At 41.6% G+C, this 15,074-nt stretch overlaps 1 protein-coding gene across 1 annotated transcript in view; it reads right to left on the reverse strand.

Annotated features, from left to right (window-relative positions):
* arhgap1 (Rho GTPase activating protein 1) overlaps window positions 1-15,074 on the reverse strand; it is a 30,362-nt gene that overhangs the window by 14,135 nt on the left and 1,153 nt on the right. The window contains exons 2-4 of the mRNA XM_079296271.1: window positions 9,538-9,763; window positions 385-483; window positions 105-192 (exon numbers count right to left, since the gene is read on the reverse strand). Coding sequence (XP_079152397.1) covers window positions 105-192; window positions 385-483; window positions 9,538-9,661 — 311 coding nt within the window. The 5' untranslated portion in view covers window positions 9,662-9,763. The remainder of the gene's footprint in view (window positions 1-104; window positions 193-384; window positions 484-9,537; window positions 9,764-15,074) is intronic.

Below are 15,074 nucleotides of genomic sequence, written 5' to 3' on the forward strand. Positions count from 1 at the left end.
TCCAATTCTATGATTGTTAAATTGGTAACCACTTGGCTGTGTGCAGGGCATTAACAAACAAAGCTACGAGCGTACAGCTCTGTTAGTTTTCCATTGGTTCTTACATCAGCAGCTTGTGATGGTCCAGTTGGTGGTGTGGAGGCATCCTGCATGCATTAAACACGATCACCTTCCTGCCAAAGTTATCATCACCTACAGACACACAGAGAGAAAGAGCGGGAATCAACATCAACTTTTTACTTTCCCTCTATTACATATTGTTAAGAAAACATGAAGTCAGATTTCTGCAAATTAACATTTTAGTCCGAACAAGTATTTGTAAAAGATAAAAGCAAAGACAAACTGAACCATCAACTTTACAGTGGGACACATTAGAAGACTGACCTGCCACTTCAATGATCTGATGCCTGGCGATGTCATAGAACGGATGGTCCCACGGGAGGTGAGGAGAGCCGGCGTCGAAGCGCTGGCCGATATCCGTCTCTGAAACACACACAATGAAAACAGCAGTAACATCGGGGCTCATCAACACTCTGGTCTTCAATACTTTAGCCCCGGGGCCCGTTTAATACGGGGTTGCAGTACCATCCCTGTGTTGGTCTGTCCGTTCTGGGCTGCTGTAGAAACTGTCCATCATGGAATGAATGAAGAGGACCCGGTCCCTGTGTAGATATATATGGCTTTTGCTCAGCAAAGTTGTGGTCAATAACTTTATTGTTTATGATGTTAAGCGACTTAAGAGTGGAAAAATGCGATGGAGCTGAAAAATAAAACGAAAGATTTGACTTGCATGATGCATTTTATAAATTGGTATCGAAAACGTGTCAACGCTTTTCAACTGCATAAAAAACGTTTTTTCACCTTTCTCTTTGAACCAAAAGTAAACTAGACGACCAGCGAAGACAGGTTTTTACCACATTTACATCGAACTACATGTTGCTGTGTGTTACATGACCGTTATCACAAAGTATCATTAAAATCCAAATGTTCTTTGTATTGTTTTTACCCTAACCATGGCAGGGAAGAAACGCCAATGTCTCATGAACCTTCGTGATCCACGGCGACTTAAAATGAATACTGTAAATGTGCAGTAATCCCCTTTTTGAATAAAAGTACATATTCTCAGAATCAGCTTTATTGGCCATGTACGCGTAGGCATACAAGGAATTTGACACCGGTTTTTCGTAGCTCTTCACGTACATGCACAGAATTTACAAATAAACAGGGGAAAAAGTAGAACGCATTTAACGACTATGTACAATATAAATATAGATCCAAAAAGTATAAGGATATATATTTGGTGCTGGGCAAGTTAACACATTAATTTCGCGTTAACGCATTCATTAATTAACGCCGACAATTATTTTATCGCGCGTTAACGCATTTTTTAAATTTATTATAATTATTTTTTTTTTTTAATTGAAAGACAAGAGACATACATATACATAACAACAAGAGGATGACAAGAACAGTGGGATAAAAGCCAGCAAAGACAACATCCGGTTTCTTCAGACGAACATCCGGTTTTCAGAATAAGATGCCAACAAAGTATGAATTATATTCACATTAAGTATGAAACATGCTACCTGCATCTCGTGAACCAAATGTTATTGCCCTTTTGTTCATATAGCAGTACTTTTAAAATAAAAGTGCGCAATACACTACTTTTGAATTCATTATTGAACTTTGCCATAACAATGCGATTAATCGTAAAAAATCCATGCGATTAATCGCGATTAAATATTTTAATTGTTGCCCAGCATGAATAAAAAAAAATGATATATATATATATATATATATATATATATATATATATATATATATATATATATATATATATATATATATACACACACACACACACACAACAATAGTGTCCATGGAATTAAGTTAGTAGTGCAGTATGACTGATTTATTGTTCACCAGAGTGACGGCCAGTGGAAAGAAGCTGTTTCTGTGTCTGGTGGTTTTGGCATACAGAGCTCTGTAGCACCTACCAGAGGGGAGGAGGTGGAACAGCTTGTGTCCAGGGTGTGAAGGGTCTGCAGTTATCTTTCCAACCCGCTTCCTGACTCTGGAGGTGTACAAGTCCAGGGTGGAGGGCAGGCTGGAACCAATGATCCTCTCTGCAGACCTGAAAGTCCGTTGTAGTCTGTTTCTGTCTTGTTTGGTGGCCGATCCAAACCACACAGTGATGGAGGAGCAGAGAACAGACTGGATGATGGTGGAGTAGAACAGAATCAGCAGCTCTCTGCTGGGCGCCATTTTCCTGATGGTGTCGATGTTGGAGCCCCACTTCAGGTCCTGGGAGATTGTGGATCCCAGACACCTGAAGCTGAAGGTCTCCACAGCAGACACCGTGCTGTTGAGTATGGTGAGGGAGGGGGGGGGGGGCAGTGTTGGGGGGCTCCTCCTGAAGTCCACTGTCATCTCCACAGTGTTGAGCTTGTTTAGCTCCAGGTTGTTCTGACCACACCAGAGGACCAGCTGTTCAACCTCCCGTCTGTACGCAGACTCATCACCGTCCCTGATGAGGCCGATGACCGTTGTGTCGTCGTTTAACAGACGGGTCCTCTGAGGTGCAGTTGTTGGTGTAGAGCAGGGATTCCCAAAGTGGGGTGCGCGAGCTGCCTCTAGGGGGTGCGCGAGAGGAAAACTGTAATGGCGGTGCAGTCCTGTCTCCTAAAAATTACGTTCCCCCAAAACTAAAATGCATTCTCAATTACGTTTGACCACAAACGTATTTTCTCCCTGATTACGTTCGTGTTTGACGTACAAATACGTTTCTCATCAACATATCTTTGCTGTACTCTAGTCTTTATTATTTTTCTGTGATCTGCCTCGCCTCTACCCCGCCACCCACGAGTTGTTGACCCGCGGCCTGTTCCGAGGGCTGAAGACCTGACGATCGGGTGCCTCGCGGCGGGGGCGGCTGGAGACCTCGCGTCCCAGCGCCAACGGGTGAGCGCCCGCCACTCGGAACCATAAAACCAAGTCCCGGATTTCACCCGGGGGATATTGTGGAGGTATTGTGACCGGGTGATGTGCCTCGTTGCTGGGGAGGTATGAGCCGAGAGTGGCGGGGTGTTATGGAGGTTTATATTACAACTCGGTGTTGTTCCCGTGCGTGGATGAGCGCATTTCTGCCGGAGACAGGCGGCGTGTTGTGGTAGTATTCTGACCGCGTAATAGGGAGAAGGAGAGGCAGTGGTGGAGAGGGAAAAATGTTAAAGAGATGGTGGAATGTATGATTGGAGAGAGAGAAGCGAAAAAGTTGGACGTGATCCCGGTGTCCAACAACACTGTCGCGCGCATCGATGCTTTGTCCGAAGACATCCTGGCTACATTAGTCGGTCGCGTGAAGAAGAGTGAGTTTTACTCTCTGCAAGTAGACGAGTCTACAGATGTGGCCAATCTGGCCAATCGTCCGTTACCTTCGTTATCTTTCGAAGGCACGGTGCAGGAAGAGTTTTTGTGTTTTTTATCTTGTAAACAAACGCCACGCGCGAGCAAACTGTTCTCTCATTCGTCCGATTTTTATGCGGCTCTGTTGCTTTTTTTTTTAAAGGTGTGTGTGTGGGGGGGGGGGGGGGGGTTGGGGGTGCGTGAACCCGGTCGGGATGTAGAAGGGGGTGCGTGGCCTAAAAAGTTTGGGAACCGCTGGTGTAGAGGGAGAAGAGCAGTGGGGAGAGCACACATCCCTGGGGGGCGCCAGTGCTGATAGTCCAGGTGCTGGATGTGATTTTTCCCAGCCTCAACTGCTGCGTCCTGTTAGTCAGGAAGTTTGTGACCACTGACAGGTGGAGCGTTTGAAGCATGAGGGCACTTCACACAGCTCCAGTGATCGGTTGAAGATCTGCATGAAGATGGGGGCCAGCTGGTCAGCACAGACTTTCAGGCAGGAGGGTGACACACCGTTTGGGCCCAGAGCCTTCCTGATCTTCTGTCTGTGGAAGAGCCCACTCACATCCTCTTCACAGATCCTCAGTGCCGGTGGGGGGTCGTTTGGGAGAGGTGAGGAGGAGGCAGGGGGTGTAGGTGGTTGTTTGATGACGGGGCAGTTGGGGGGGTGTTAAAGTGGACTGATCAAACCTGCAGTAGAAAACATTCAGGTCGTCAGCCAGTTGGTGATTCTCCTCAGTGGGGGGGAGGGTGGTCTCCTGTAGTTGGTGAGTACTTGCAGGCCTCTCACACTGACGACGGGTCGTTGGCTGAAAACGTTTTTCCCAGTTTTTCAGTGTAGCTCCTCTTAGGCTATATCCACACTAGTCCAGTTTTCGTACATTTACACTGAGCAGCCACACCACGGCGGAGTTTTGGAGCAGCCTTAACGGAGGAACCTGAAAACTCCGCCGAGGTTGGAGGTATTTGAGAACTCCGGGGTTTTGGTTCAGTGTAGATGTCGGATACGGATGTCTGTTAGAAAAAAATGAGCCTACACCCGTGCTCGCTACTGGATTGGTTATTACCAGCCATGACGTCTCCGTCCCTGATTCGTCACACTCACGATCACGTGACCCGTACCCGGAATAAAACAAAACAGCCGGGCGACCAGCAGCGATTCATTTCAACATGGATTAGCAATAAATGCTATTCAGAGCTACAGCTACAAACAGACAACACAGAGGAAAACTAGTGAGAGACGAGTGATCGACGCTGATTCGTTTTACTTTTTCCGTTTGGTAGCCTTGAGAGACCTTAGTCTGCAAGTATTTCTTTGTGAAAATATGTACGAAGATATATTATATTCGATAATGCTAATCGCGGTTAGCATTTCCCCATTGGCGGTAATGTTAAAATTAGCTTAGAAGCTAGCGAGTCGGACCTGTTGCATGATGTTGTGCCCTAAAAGATGGAGCAAATGCCCTAAAGAATTGATAGAGGGTGAAGATGATGTCCCTGTTTTTTCTGCTGGGTGACCCAGTTTATCCCCTGATGCCGTATCTCATGAAGGAATACCCCAATGGCGGAGCTAACGTTACATTCATCAGCCCCCACGACAACAACACATGGAAGCGAGTGATCGACGTGTGTTGACCACATTTATGGACCATAATCGAGTAAACGTTTCCGTGTAAGTGTTGATTTTAAAGTAAAGTTGATGTGAGAGAGAGAGAGGGATATATATATATATATATATAGACAGACCCGCAGTGCTGTAACTACGTCTGAAAAATAAAACTTCTAAAACTTTCCACGAACTGTCTGTTTGAGTTTATAGAGGAAGATCTCAAGTATCAAATACAACCTTTCATTTTTAAAGACTACTTTATTACTCTGTCATATTTTTATTTAACTAAGCAAGCGATCCACTTCCTGTTTACACCATCACGCGCATGCCCAGTGTACGTTAATGGTCACGTGCTGTCCGCCTTCGAAGGCTGCCGTGTGGATGCTCCAATGATGCTGAAAACTCCCGTGTGGACGGAGATCGGTTCTATTTGAGAACTCTGCATCCAACGAGACACGGAGTAGTGTGGATATGGCCTTAGCTACCTTGATCTCCCTCGTCAGTGTGTTTCTGGCCTGGTTGTACAGAATCCTTTCACCACTTCTGTAGGGCTCTTTGTTAGCCCAACGAAGGTGCCCCTTTCAGTAAACCAGGGTTTATTGTTAAAAGGTTTTAGTCGGCGAACATATGTCCTCACAAAAACTGATGTACGATGTCTCTTCTGTGTTTAAATATTGTGTTTTTTTTTTTTTTACATCTGGTAACTCTTTAAATTTACAGATTAATATTGTAAATGTGCAGAAACTTGATTTTGGTTTTATGCACTTGAGTTAGGGCAGTGGTTCTCAAACTTTTTCTGTCGCGCCCCACTTTGGAGGAAGAAAAATGTTCATGCCCCACCGCCCCAACAAAATTGTAACAAAATGGTCGATGTTGAATTTTTATTGAAACAACATTTTGTGACTCCTCCATCTGTGCTTTTTCAAATAATAGAATAAAGAAAATTGCAATCACTTTTAAGTAAACCAGATTGCTCCATCAGACAAAAACAAATAAAATGTGCAATCACTTTGTTAGAACAATGCAAATAAAGTTATATCTGTGCAAAAAAGAACTACAATTTGGCAAAAAATAGCTTATTGCAATTGGCTGCAATTAACCTGTTTTGCACTAAACATCTTTTCAAGATAACAAAGTGCAACCTGTGAAAAACTAAACAAAACAAGTTTCATACTATCCGCAGCTAGTTTTCAGACATAAAACACAGGCTGGTTTTTTTTGAAACACAAAAATTCTGCATTTCCCCCTGCGCCCCACCTGTAATACCGCCCAAAGTTTGAGAACCACTGGGTTAGGGTATGGGCATTATTTCTTGGTTATTGTACATGAAAACTATATTTTAATGGGAAATGACTGTAGAAAGAAACAAATGCATGCCCTAAATTTACAGAGATGAACCAGCAAGGTTCTTGTTTTTAAAGTTACTGCAAGGAACTTTCATTTTGTGACGATTTTGTCGGTCCCTGTTGTAGTGTTTCTGAGCACCAGAGTCACTTTAGAAAACTCTAATTTTACTGCAGCAAGGTCTGACAGTCTGCTCTGCTCAGTCCTGGTTCTTTCCTTCCCTCCAGTGGGCCCACCAATACAGCCTGGGTCTGCGGCAACATGGTGCCAGTGTTAGCTCTCAGCGGGGACTGCAGAGCAGCAAGGCGAAGCTGAGCTCCTGGCTGGAGGCACTAGGCTCTCCTCCTCCCACCACATCTCTGACTGCAGGTCAAAGGCTGTAGGAAGCCGGATCTGGATCTGTCCGGCGGGTTGGTTGGTTGCTACTGGAGGCTGGAGTCTGAGCTGAAGGAGTTTCTGGTGAGAGTGCATGATTTCATCTGATTTTGAGCAGAATCCAACCGGGTGCACCAAAGACGAGCATTAAGAATCCCGGTATAGAAATAGACCATGATGGTCTCGTTTACTGATGGTCATACAGAGGTATCAGTGTTCATTTCAGACCATTTCATAACCACTTTAAAGTTATTCATAGTTACTTTAATGTTTTCCTACGCTTTAATTAACATGTATTAACAATAACAAAGTGTCATTTCATTAATTTTGTGTCTCTAAAGTTGTCTAAACATGTAATGTTGTGAAATAGTTATTTCTTCCCTGTGCTTTTACTGTTTTTTACTTTACAGGGTAGTGTTGGGAACAAAAAGGAGCGTGTTTGAGTATAATAATAATAATAACGGGGCACCACCCTGAGAACAGGGACCGAACTATAAACTAAGTCTCATAATTAGTATTCACTCACAATGTCAACAGTCAAAGTACTATTACACATTCAGAGTGAACAGTGAAGGTTTGAATTTGAGCACGGACCACATAACCATCTATTATCACAGTACACATGCAAGTAATCACATACAGCTGTTCCTTAAAGTATAACGGAGTTTAGAGGGTTGGTGAAAGAGGATGAAAAATAAAAGAAAGGGGGGGAGAAAGGCAGATCCTCAGAACAGTAGAATAAACAAAGTGCGGATGAGAAAAGAAAGTAGAGCCTCCATCTTCATTACTTTTATATTTTTGTAGTTTATTCTCTCCTGAGTAGTGAAGTTTGGATGTATCCAGGGTCGGGTAAAATCTGACATAAAGGTCTCCCCACAAATTAGGGTACCCTGAGCCTCCAAGATAAAGAACTCTGCTAATACATTTCCATTTAGATCATGAAGGAGCTTAAACATTCAAGAAAGTAACCAGAACACCCACCAGATATCCCTGGACCAGTACAAATGTCTACATTTTATTTACTGGTAATCAACATTGCTACCCGACTCTTAGAACCCCACATGGTCCCATTCTGCCAGAACACTGCTCCTCTTGATTGGATTTCCCAAACCATCGACATTATAATGAGTTACTTGAATTGACTTGAGACTGTGTGTCTTTAAGTATATGGAATCCCCTGCAGGCCTTCATATAAATCATGTCCTACACACCTAGTGATACTAGGATCGCAAGCACAAACATAATCAATAACTAAATAATGAACCCAATCCCAAATACCAACATTGACTTCTAATATGAAGGCCAGAGTACATATCAAGTGCTTTCTGACTAATCGTTACATACAGCTTTCATAGTCTGCTATGGAACATGGTGCTCCTCTGACCTGCAGCTTTGAGCTAGTTAAGTTAACATGTGCATGTTCAATAAGACCCGCGATGGTGAGATGTACGCCTGATCGTCAACTAGTGGTCCATTCAGACGGTCTGAAGGAAATTCTACCACAATAATAATAATAATAATAATAATAATAATAATTATATATATACGAGTTAGCATAGCAGCTAACTAGCCGTAGCCCCGTTAAGTTGCGACATTATTCTCGACTTCTCAGAGAACACAGACTTTTATGTACAAAAAGTTTTTAAAATAAGCAGACATTTTTTCGGAAGCACATATGAGCTATTAAAGTTGAGGTGGTTGTAAATTAATTCAAATAAATGTATGGTTCATTGAGGTTCATAGGTGCCACATGCACATTTAAAGAGGTTTCTTCCCCAAACAAAAGACACAAAACAGGAAGGGGAAGTATCATGTATACATGTTTGTTGGCTCAGCAGTGATAAGATAAATACCTGTTACCACTCTGACGGCCCACCCGCGGGCCGTCAGAGCATGACTTCATGCTATGGTACCATTGTGTTTTCCAGCTAATAAGTCCCAGCCATGGTTATCTGCAGGCATCTGCTTGCCAAAAAACATCCAGGCGGAAATAAAAACATTCTGTTTCAGTGTGTTGTAGCTTCATTAGCTCAATGCTAGTAGCACTTACAGTGATTCTGACTGTTTGTGAAGAAACTTCAGAGTGTTACCTTTCAATAGAGACTAAAACCATACATGTACTCCCAATGGTTCAATAAGAGCTGTCAGTTTACTTTGGGTACGCCTTGGATAGGCGTTTTAGGCAAATTTTACAGGAGTGATAAGAGGTTAAAAGCAATTCAGAATGCCTGAGAGCCTTACTGGATTATATTCCATTATATTTTGGGTTCTAACCCCGAAGGATAGTTCCAAACATAGAAGGGTAGAAACCTATATTTGCTGATCCTGAGCTAGAAAGACACTTAGACCAATAACTGGAAATGATGTGCATAATTATGCTTCTCAAGAAGTATTACCCTTCTCGGCCACATGATGGTGCTGTTATGAATGCCAAAAAAATGCCTTTTTGTTTGATTTTGTTTTAATACCTCTGTTTGCTACCCAATTTTCTGAGGACCGCTATTGGAATAACATTGTTAAAATGTATCAAAATATTGTGGCTCTCTTATTTCATTTTTAAGATATTGACCAATGAACTTCAAAAGGGCGTGGCTCATCACAAAAGTAGGCCAAAGTCAAAATCTCAGTCTTTCTGATTCGCTGCAAAAGTGATTATAATTATATAATAACAACAACAACAACAACAACAACAACAACAACAACATGCATATTCTGGTGATTAGCCTATATTGTAATTGATGGGACCTGGATAATGGATAGTTGACCCTATGGGTTAAGGTCAGCCCTGTCAATAACATACGTCTCACCTGACTTTGTGAGAGTGGACTCATCAGGGGGCCACTGCTGGTCCTCGATGGTGGTCAGCTTCAGCTGTCCTAGCTGTGCAGTCGCAGGGTCTTCACCCAATTCTACCAGCAGCTCTGAAGACATCACACCCACTGTGGAAGGACGCTACACTCACCCACTCACACTGAACAGCGATGTCTCTCACACACACAAAGCTGCGTCTTCCACGGAGCAGCAGCCAGAGTCCTGCAAGAGACAGAGACAGCCGAGGTCAGCTGGGCAGAAACTATTTATTATCATGAAAGTACAATAATCAGTTAGACAGTGTGGCAGACAGCGTTGTGAGCTACTCATATACTGAGATACTATATTCTATATTGATCTGATCATTGTAGTTTAGATTCTAATGTTTAGCTGCAAACTAATTTCACATGTGTTGTGTTAATCGTATCACTTAAAAGGGCCGGATCCTTTAAAACACAACTGAATGTACGGTGAGATACCGTTGGGTTGGTGAAAACATATGTATTCTTGTTATTGATACATGTACACTGACCCTTACGTGTCTTATTTGTTTCAGGTCTGATACTGTGAAGTCTGGTGCCCGCAACCTGCAGTTTGATCTCTCCTCTTTGTTTTCCTTCAGTTGAGAGGAAATTCAAATATTGTTGCTTGAAACCGACTTGTGCTGCGTTTCTATAGAGAGTCCCATGCGAGCCGCCATGTTGGCCCATTGTTTTGCCCTTCAGAGATCATAGTGCATGTCACCTGACAGAACACTATGAACACCGCAGCAATGCAAATGTGCGAAAGTTGCAACACTTGTCCAATAAAAGGTGCGAATAGATTTGTGCAACCAGCAGGATCCTTTGACCCAGAGCAGCGTCCGGCAGTCTGTCTGAGCTACTGGAAAATATTTTCTTGAGTTTCCTTTTAGCCAAATGCTTTGAGTGAATCAGAGTTCCCTCTGGTAAACAGTTCATCAGTACCGTAAGTACATCTCTTGTGAAAGGTAAGAATAAATGTGTGCTGCCTCTGTCATGATGGAAAGTAAAAAGCATCTGTACTACTGAGCCTCCGTCTTTGTACAATAAATTATCGGTGTTGAATATGTCTGTTGCACACATGATTGGTTCATGTCTCTATTCGCAGTGCAAAAGCTAAGACAATTGACCTCACTCGAGAAATAAATGTCGCTTTTTTAAAAGCCTTAAGGGCAGACATGAAACAGGGTTTAGTAATTTACAAATGTGTATTCCGTTACTGTTCCAGGTAAATACAACGTAATCAGATTACTGAAACATTTAGTAAAAATGGAGATTATAGCAGGATTACAATTTGAAGATACATGTTAAAATATAGAATGACGACGGTTGTCACACAAAGACCTCTAACGTTTGTAAAAATGAGTGCTGGGCAACGATTAACATTCTTAATCGCAGGATTTTTTTTAGATTAATCGCATTGTTATGGCAAAGTTCAACAATGAAGTAGTGTATTGCGCACTTCTATTTTGAAAGTACTGCTATATGAACAAAAGGTCAATAACATTTGGTTTGCAAACACTTTAAACAAATCAGGTTCTTGTTAACAGCAGTATTCCCTTTACACAGTAGCAGTTCTATCTCTTCACTCTCTGTGCTCAGTGTGTGACTGTATGTGAAACGTTCCACTACTGTGCAACATGAATAACATGTTTCATCTAAATGTGTGTCTTCGTGACAGTCAGATCATGTGACTGCAGCTCTACTGTTCATCAACATAATGCTGTAACTCAGAGGTGATGATGGTGACCCAGCGATGTCCAGTAGTCTCCAGTGAGAGCAGCAGCTGATGCACGTTGTAATGCCGTCGCTTTAGTAGTCCTCTCCTTTAACACAACTCGTGTATTCTTCTGGTGACGGTGCGTCTTGAGGCTCATACGTGACGTCATTCGTTGCGATCCTAAAGGTGCGTTCACACCAAACGCGACACGAACGCACCTTGAGAACGTTCCTCAGACCGACATCTTCCACAACACTAACCTGCAGTTTGTATCCACTTCTCTGTAGCATTTGATTTTTGACATGAAATACAATGAATTGTTTTGGACTTATATTATTATTTTCATGATTTTTTGTCGACATACTATGACTTAATCTTTTCAGTGACTTTTATTTACATAAAATACAATGAGTTGTTTTGGAGTTACTATACTATGATTTTTATGATATTGTTTTACTTTTCATGATTTTTCGACATACTATACATATGGTCTTTTTATGACTTTTTTGACATGAAATACAACATTTTTTTGGAGTTGCACTATGATTTTGATCATGTTTTTTCGACATTCTATCTTTTGACTTTTCATGAGTTTTTGGGACATACTATGACTGTTTTTGACATAGACTTGGTCTTTTAAGTGACTTTTATTTACATGAAATACAATATGTTTTGGACATACTATACTATGATTTCGCGAACGCACCTTGAGAACGTTCCTCAGACCGACATCTTCCACAACACTAACCGGCTGCAGTTTGCCACCACTTCTCTGTAGCGTTTGTTAGCTTTGCTTTTGTTTATATATTCTCCCACACGCTGCATCAACGTAGTCTACTGAAGACTTCCTCCACCGCTGCCAGTGAGCAACGCACTTTGAAAATAACAATAAAAAATTTAAAAAACGCGTTAACTTGCCCAGCACGAGTAAAAATACTTTCTTCATTATTATGTACATAAAGCAGAAATAGGGAACAATGTCACTTCACTTTTCTGGTCCAGCAAACAGGACAGATGTTGGTTAATCTACTTTCGTTTACACGAGTACTGCTGCTGCTTCAAGTTCAAATCCAGCAACTGTCCTATGCCAAATTATTGGATGATTATTGATTTTCACAGCTGGAAGGCAGAACTGGAACAGTAGTGTGATGATGTTCCCCTTCTCTGCTTAACATACAAAACATTGCCTACATTTCAGGTTCTTTTCTTTTCTTTATTTGCATAGTTGGTATTGAGGCAATCCAAAAGCAACAAAGAAAGTTATCACATTACTTTTAAAAGGTGCAAGATCTGAGATTGGGAGCATGTTAAATTGCCTCTCAATGGCTCTTAACATGTCTAAGATGGGCCGGCGGCTCACAGCTAACAGCTCATTACTAACAGTACAAACTACAGCAAAAGTGCTGCCCCCTAACCGCCATGACAGCAGAGCTAAGGGTACGCTCACATGCACTAACATGCACTAGAAGGCTAGCCACTATGTGAACAAAGAGAGGAGAACCTGTGATAAGAAGCTCTTCATTCTCTGCTCAGGTAGACAGTACTCCACATCTTTACTGTGAAAGCAGAGTAAAAGTACACATCTCAGTGAGGGATGATGACACAGCCACGCTAGTTTACACTGAAACAAGCCCACAGCTCCAACAACTAACGGGAACAAATGAATGAAGCATTGCACCACAAACTAAATGTATATAACTACAACAACACAAAATGACACGCATGCTAGCAACTTGTTACTGTTTTTGATACGCTACAAAAATGTAATGAAGCAAAGAGAAAGCAAGAGAAAAAGAACGACTGAATACAGAGCAAAATAAATAACAGATGTTCCATCATCAAATTCAGTCAATCACAGGTGAAGACCGTTACTATATCGTGTTGAACCATAATCTAACAATGATAAGCCTATTGTATGATGTAGGTCTTGTGTCCATAGGTGCAAGTGTACGTCTGTATCTGCTTGCGCGCATACATGCCAATTTATGGAGAAAAATATATATATACACATATATATACACACACGTGGACAAAATGTTTGGTACCCTTCTGTTATATAAATACCCACAATGGTCACTGAAATAACTTGAAACTGACAAAAGTAATAATAAATAAAAATGTACTGAAAATGAACGAATGAAAATGAGACATTGCTTTTGAATTGTGGTTCAACAGAATCATTTTAAAAAACAAACTAATGAAAATGGCCTGGACAACAATGATGGTACCCTTAACTCAGTGGTTCGCAAACTTTTTCTGTCGCGCCCCACTTTGGAGGAAGAAAAATGTTCATGCCCCACCGCCACAACAAAATTGTAACAAAATGGTCGATGTTGAATTTTTATTGAAACAACATTTTGTGACTCCTCCATCTGTGCTTTTTCAAATAATAGAATAAAGAAAATTGCAATCACTTTAAACTAAACAAGATTGCTCCATCAGACAAAAACAAATAAAATGTGCAATCACTGTCAGAAAAAATGCAAATAATAATAATAAATATCTGTGCAAAAAAATAGCTTATTGCAATTGGCTGCAATTAACCTGTTTTGCACTAAACATCTTTTCAAGACAACAATAAAGTGCAACCTGTGAAAAACTAAACAAAACAAGTTTCATACTATCCGCAGCTAGTTTTCAGGCATAAAACACAGACTGGTCTCTCCTCATCTCCTACCGCGTTCACTGTGAAACCCAGAGCAAGAGAGGCTTCATCATATGTTCTTCTCGGATGCTTCGCTTGCGGTTGCTTTTCTGTTCCCGCCAAATGTCTCTTCATTTGGAACACTAAGCCACACATGTGAGTCGCCAAGGATCATGGCCGTCGCGCATGCACAAGCGTAACCTGTTAACGGCGTAATGTAAACATTTACACGAAAGTACAGACATTTCGCCATGTATTTATTCATTAAAAAAATGTTTTAAACATTTTTTGTTTTGAAATACAAAAATTCTGCATTTCTCCCAGCGCCCCACCTGTAATACCACCGCGCAGTTTTTACAGTGTAATAAAGTTGTACTGCTGCTGTTCCTTTTCAAGTAACAAGTCCCAGAATATCAATGCAGAGTATCAGTGAACACTACGGTGCCAAGCGCGAGTATCAACACAGCTTAAAGGGGGCCGACATGTCCATCAATGAACAAGAACCAAGAAGAATATGGACAACGTCAGGCAAACACGCACAGTAAGAAAATAAAAAAGATCCTGGAGACTTGGACCGCAGTTGTAAAGTATTCATTAAGTTGAATCTGGTTAAAAACTAGAGGTTTCAAAAGTTCTCGGACATTAATGAACTGGACAGTTCAGATGAATAAATGACCATCATCTCATCTCTACTGCTGATCAGCACATTGACCAACAAACGGTCTCATTCTCTGTTGTTTTCTATGATTTCACATGAACTTCACAATGTCAGCATCTTCAAAGGGCAGTATCACATATAAGGTACATGAACTAACTATCTCACTCAGAATAACACCATCCACATCTTCACTTCCATGTTACCATAAATAATGCAGAGGTATCTATTGATGGTTACAGCATTTTCAGGATGGACGGAAATATACACAGGGAGGAGTAGTTATACATGTACAAAATAATCTTCCTATGCTACATGGGTTGGGGCTTCACAGCTACGCTACAATGCTGGGTGGATTTGCTGGTTTCTCTTTATATTGGTGCACTGTATGCGTGTGTGTCTAAGTGGTTCTGATGCTGTGCTACAAAGGGAAGTAAAACCATAACGTTGTCTCTGGAGGTGAGATCTCCCCTAATATTCTCTTCTGACACCAT

This window comes from Melanostigma gelatinosum (genome assembly GCF_949748355.1).
Source record: "Melanostigma gelatinosum genome assembly, chromosome: 24".
NCBI lineage: Eukaryota > Metazoa > Chordata > Actinopteri > Perciformes > Zoarcidae > Melanostigma > Melanostigma gelatinosum.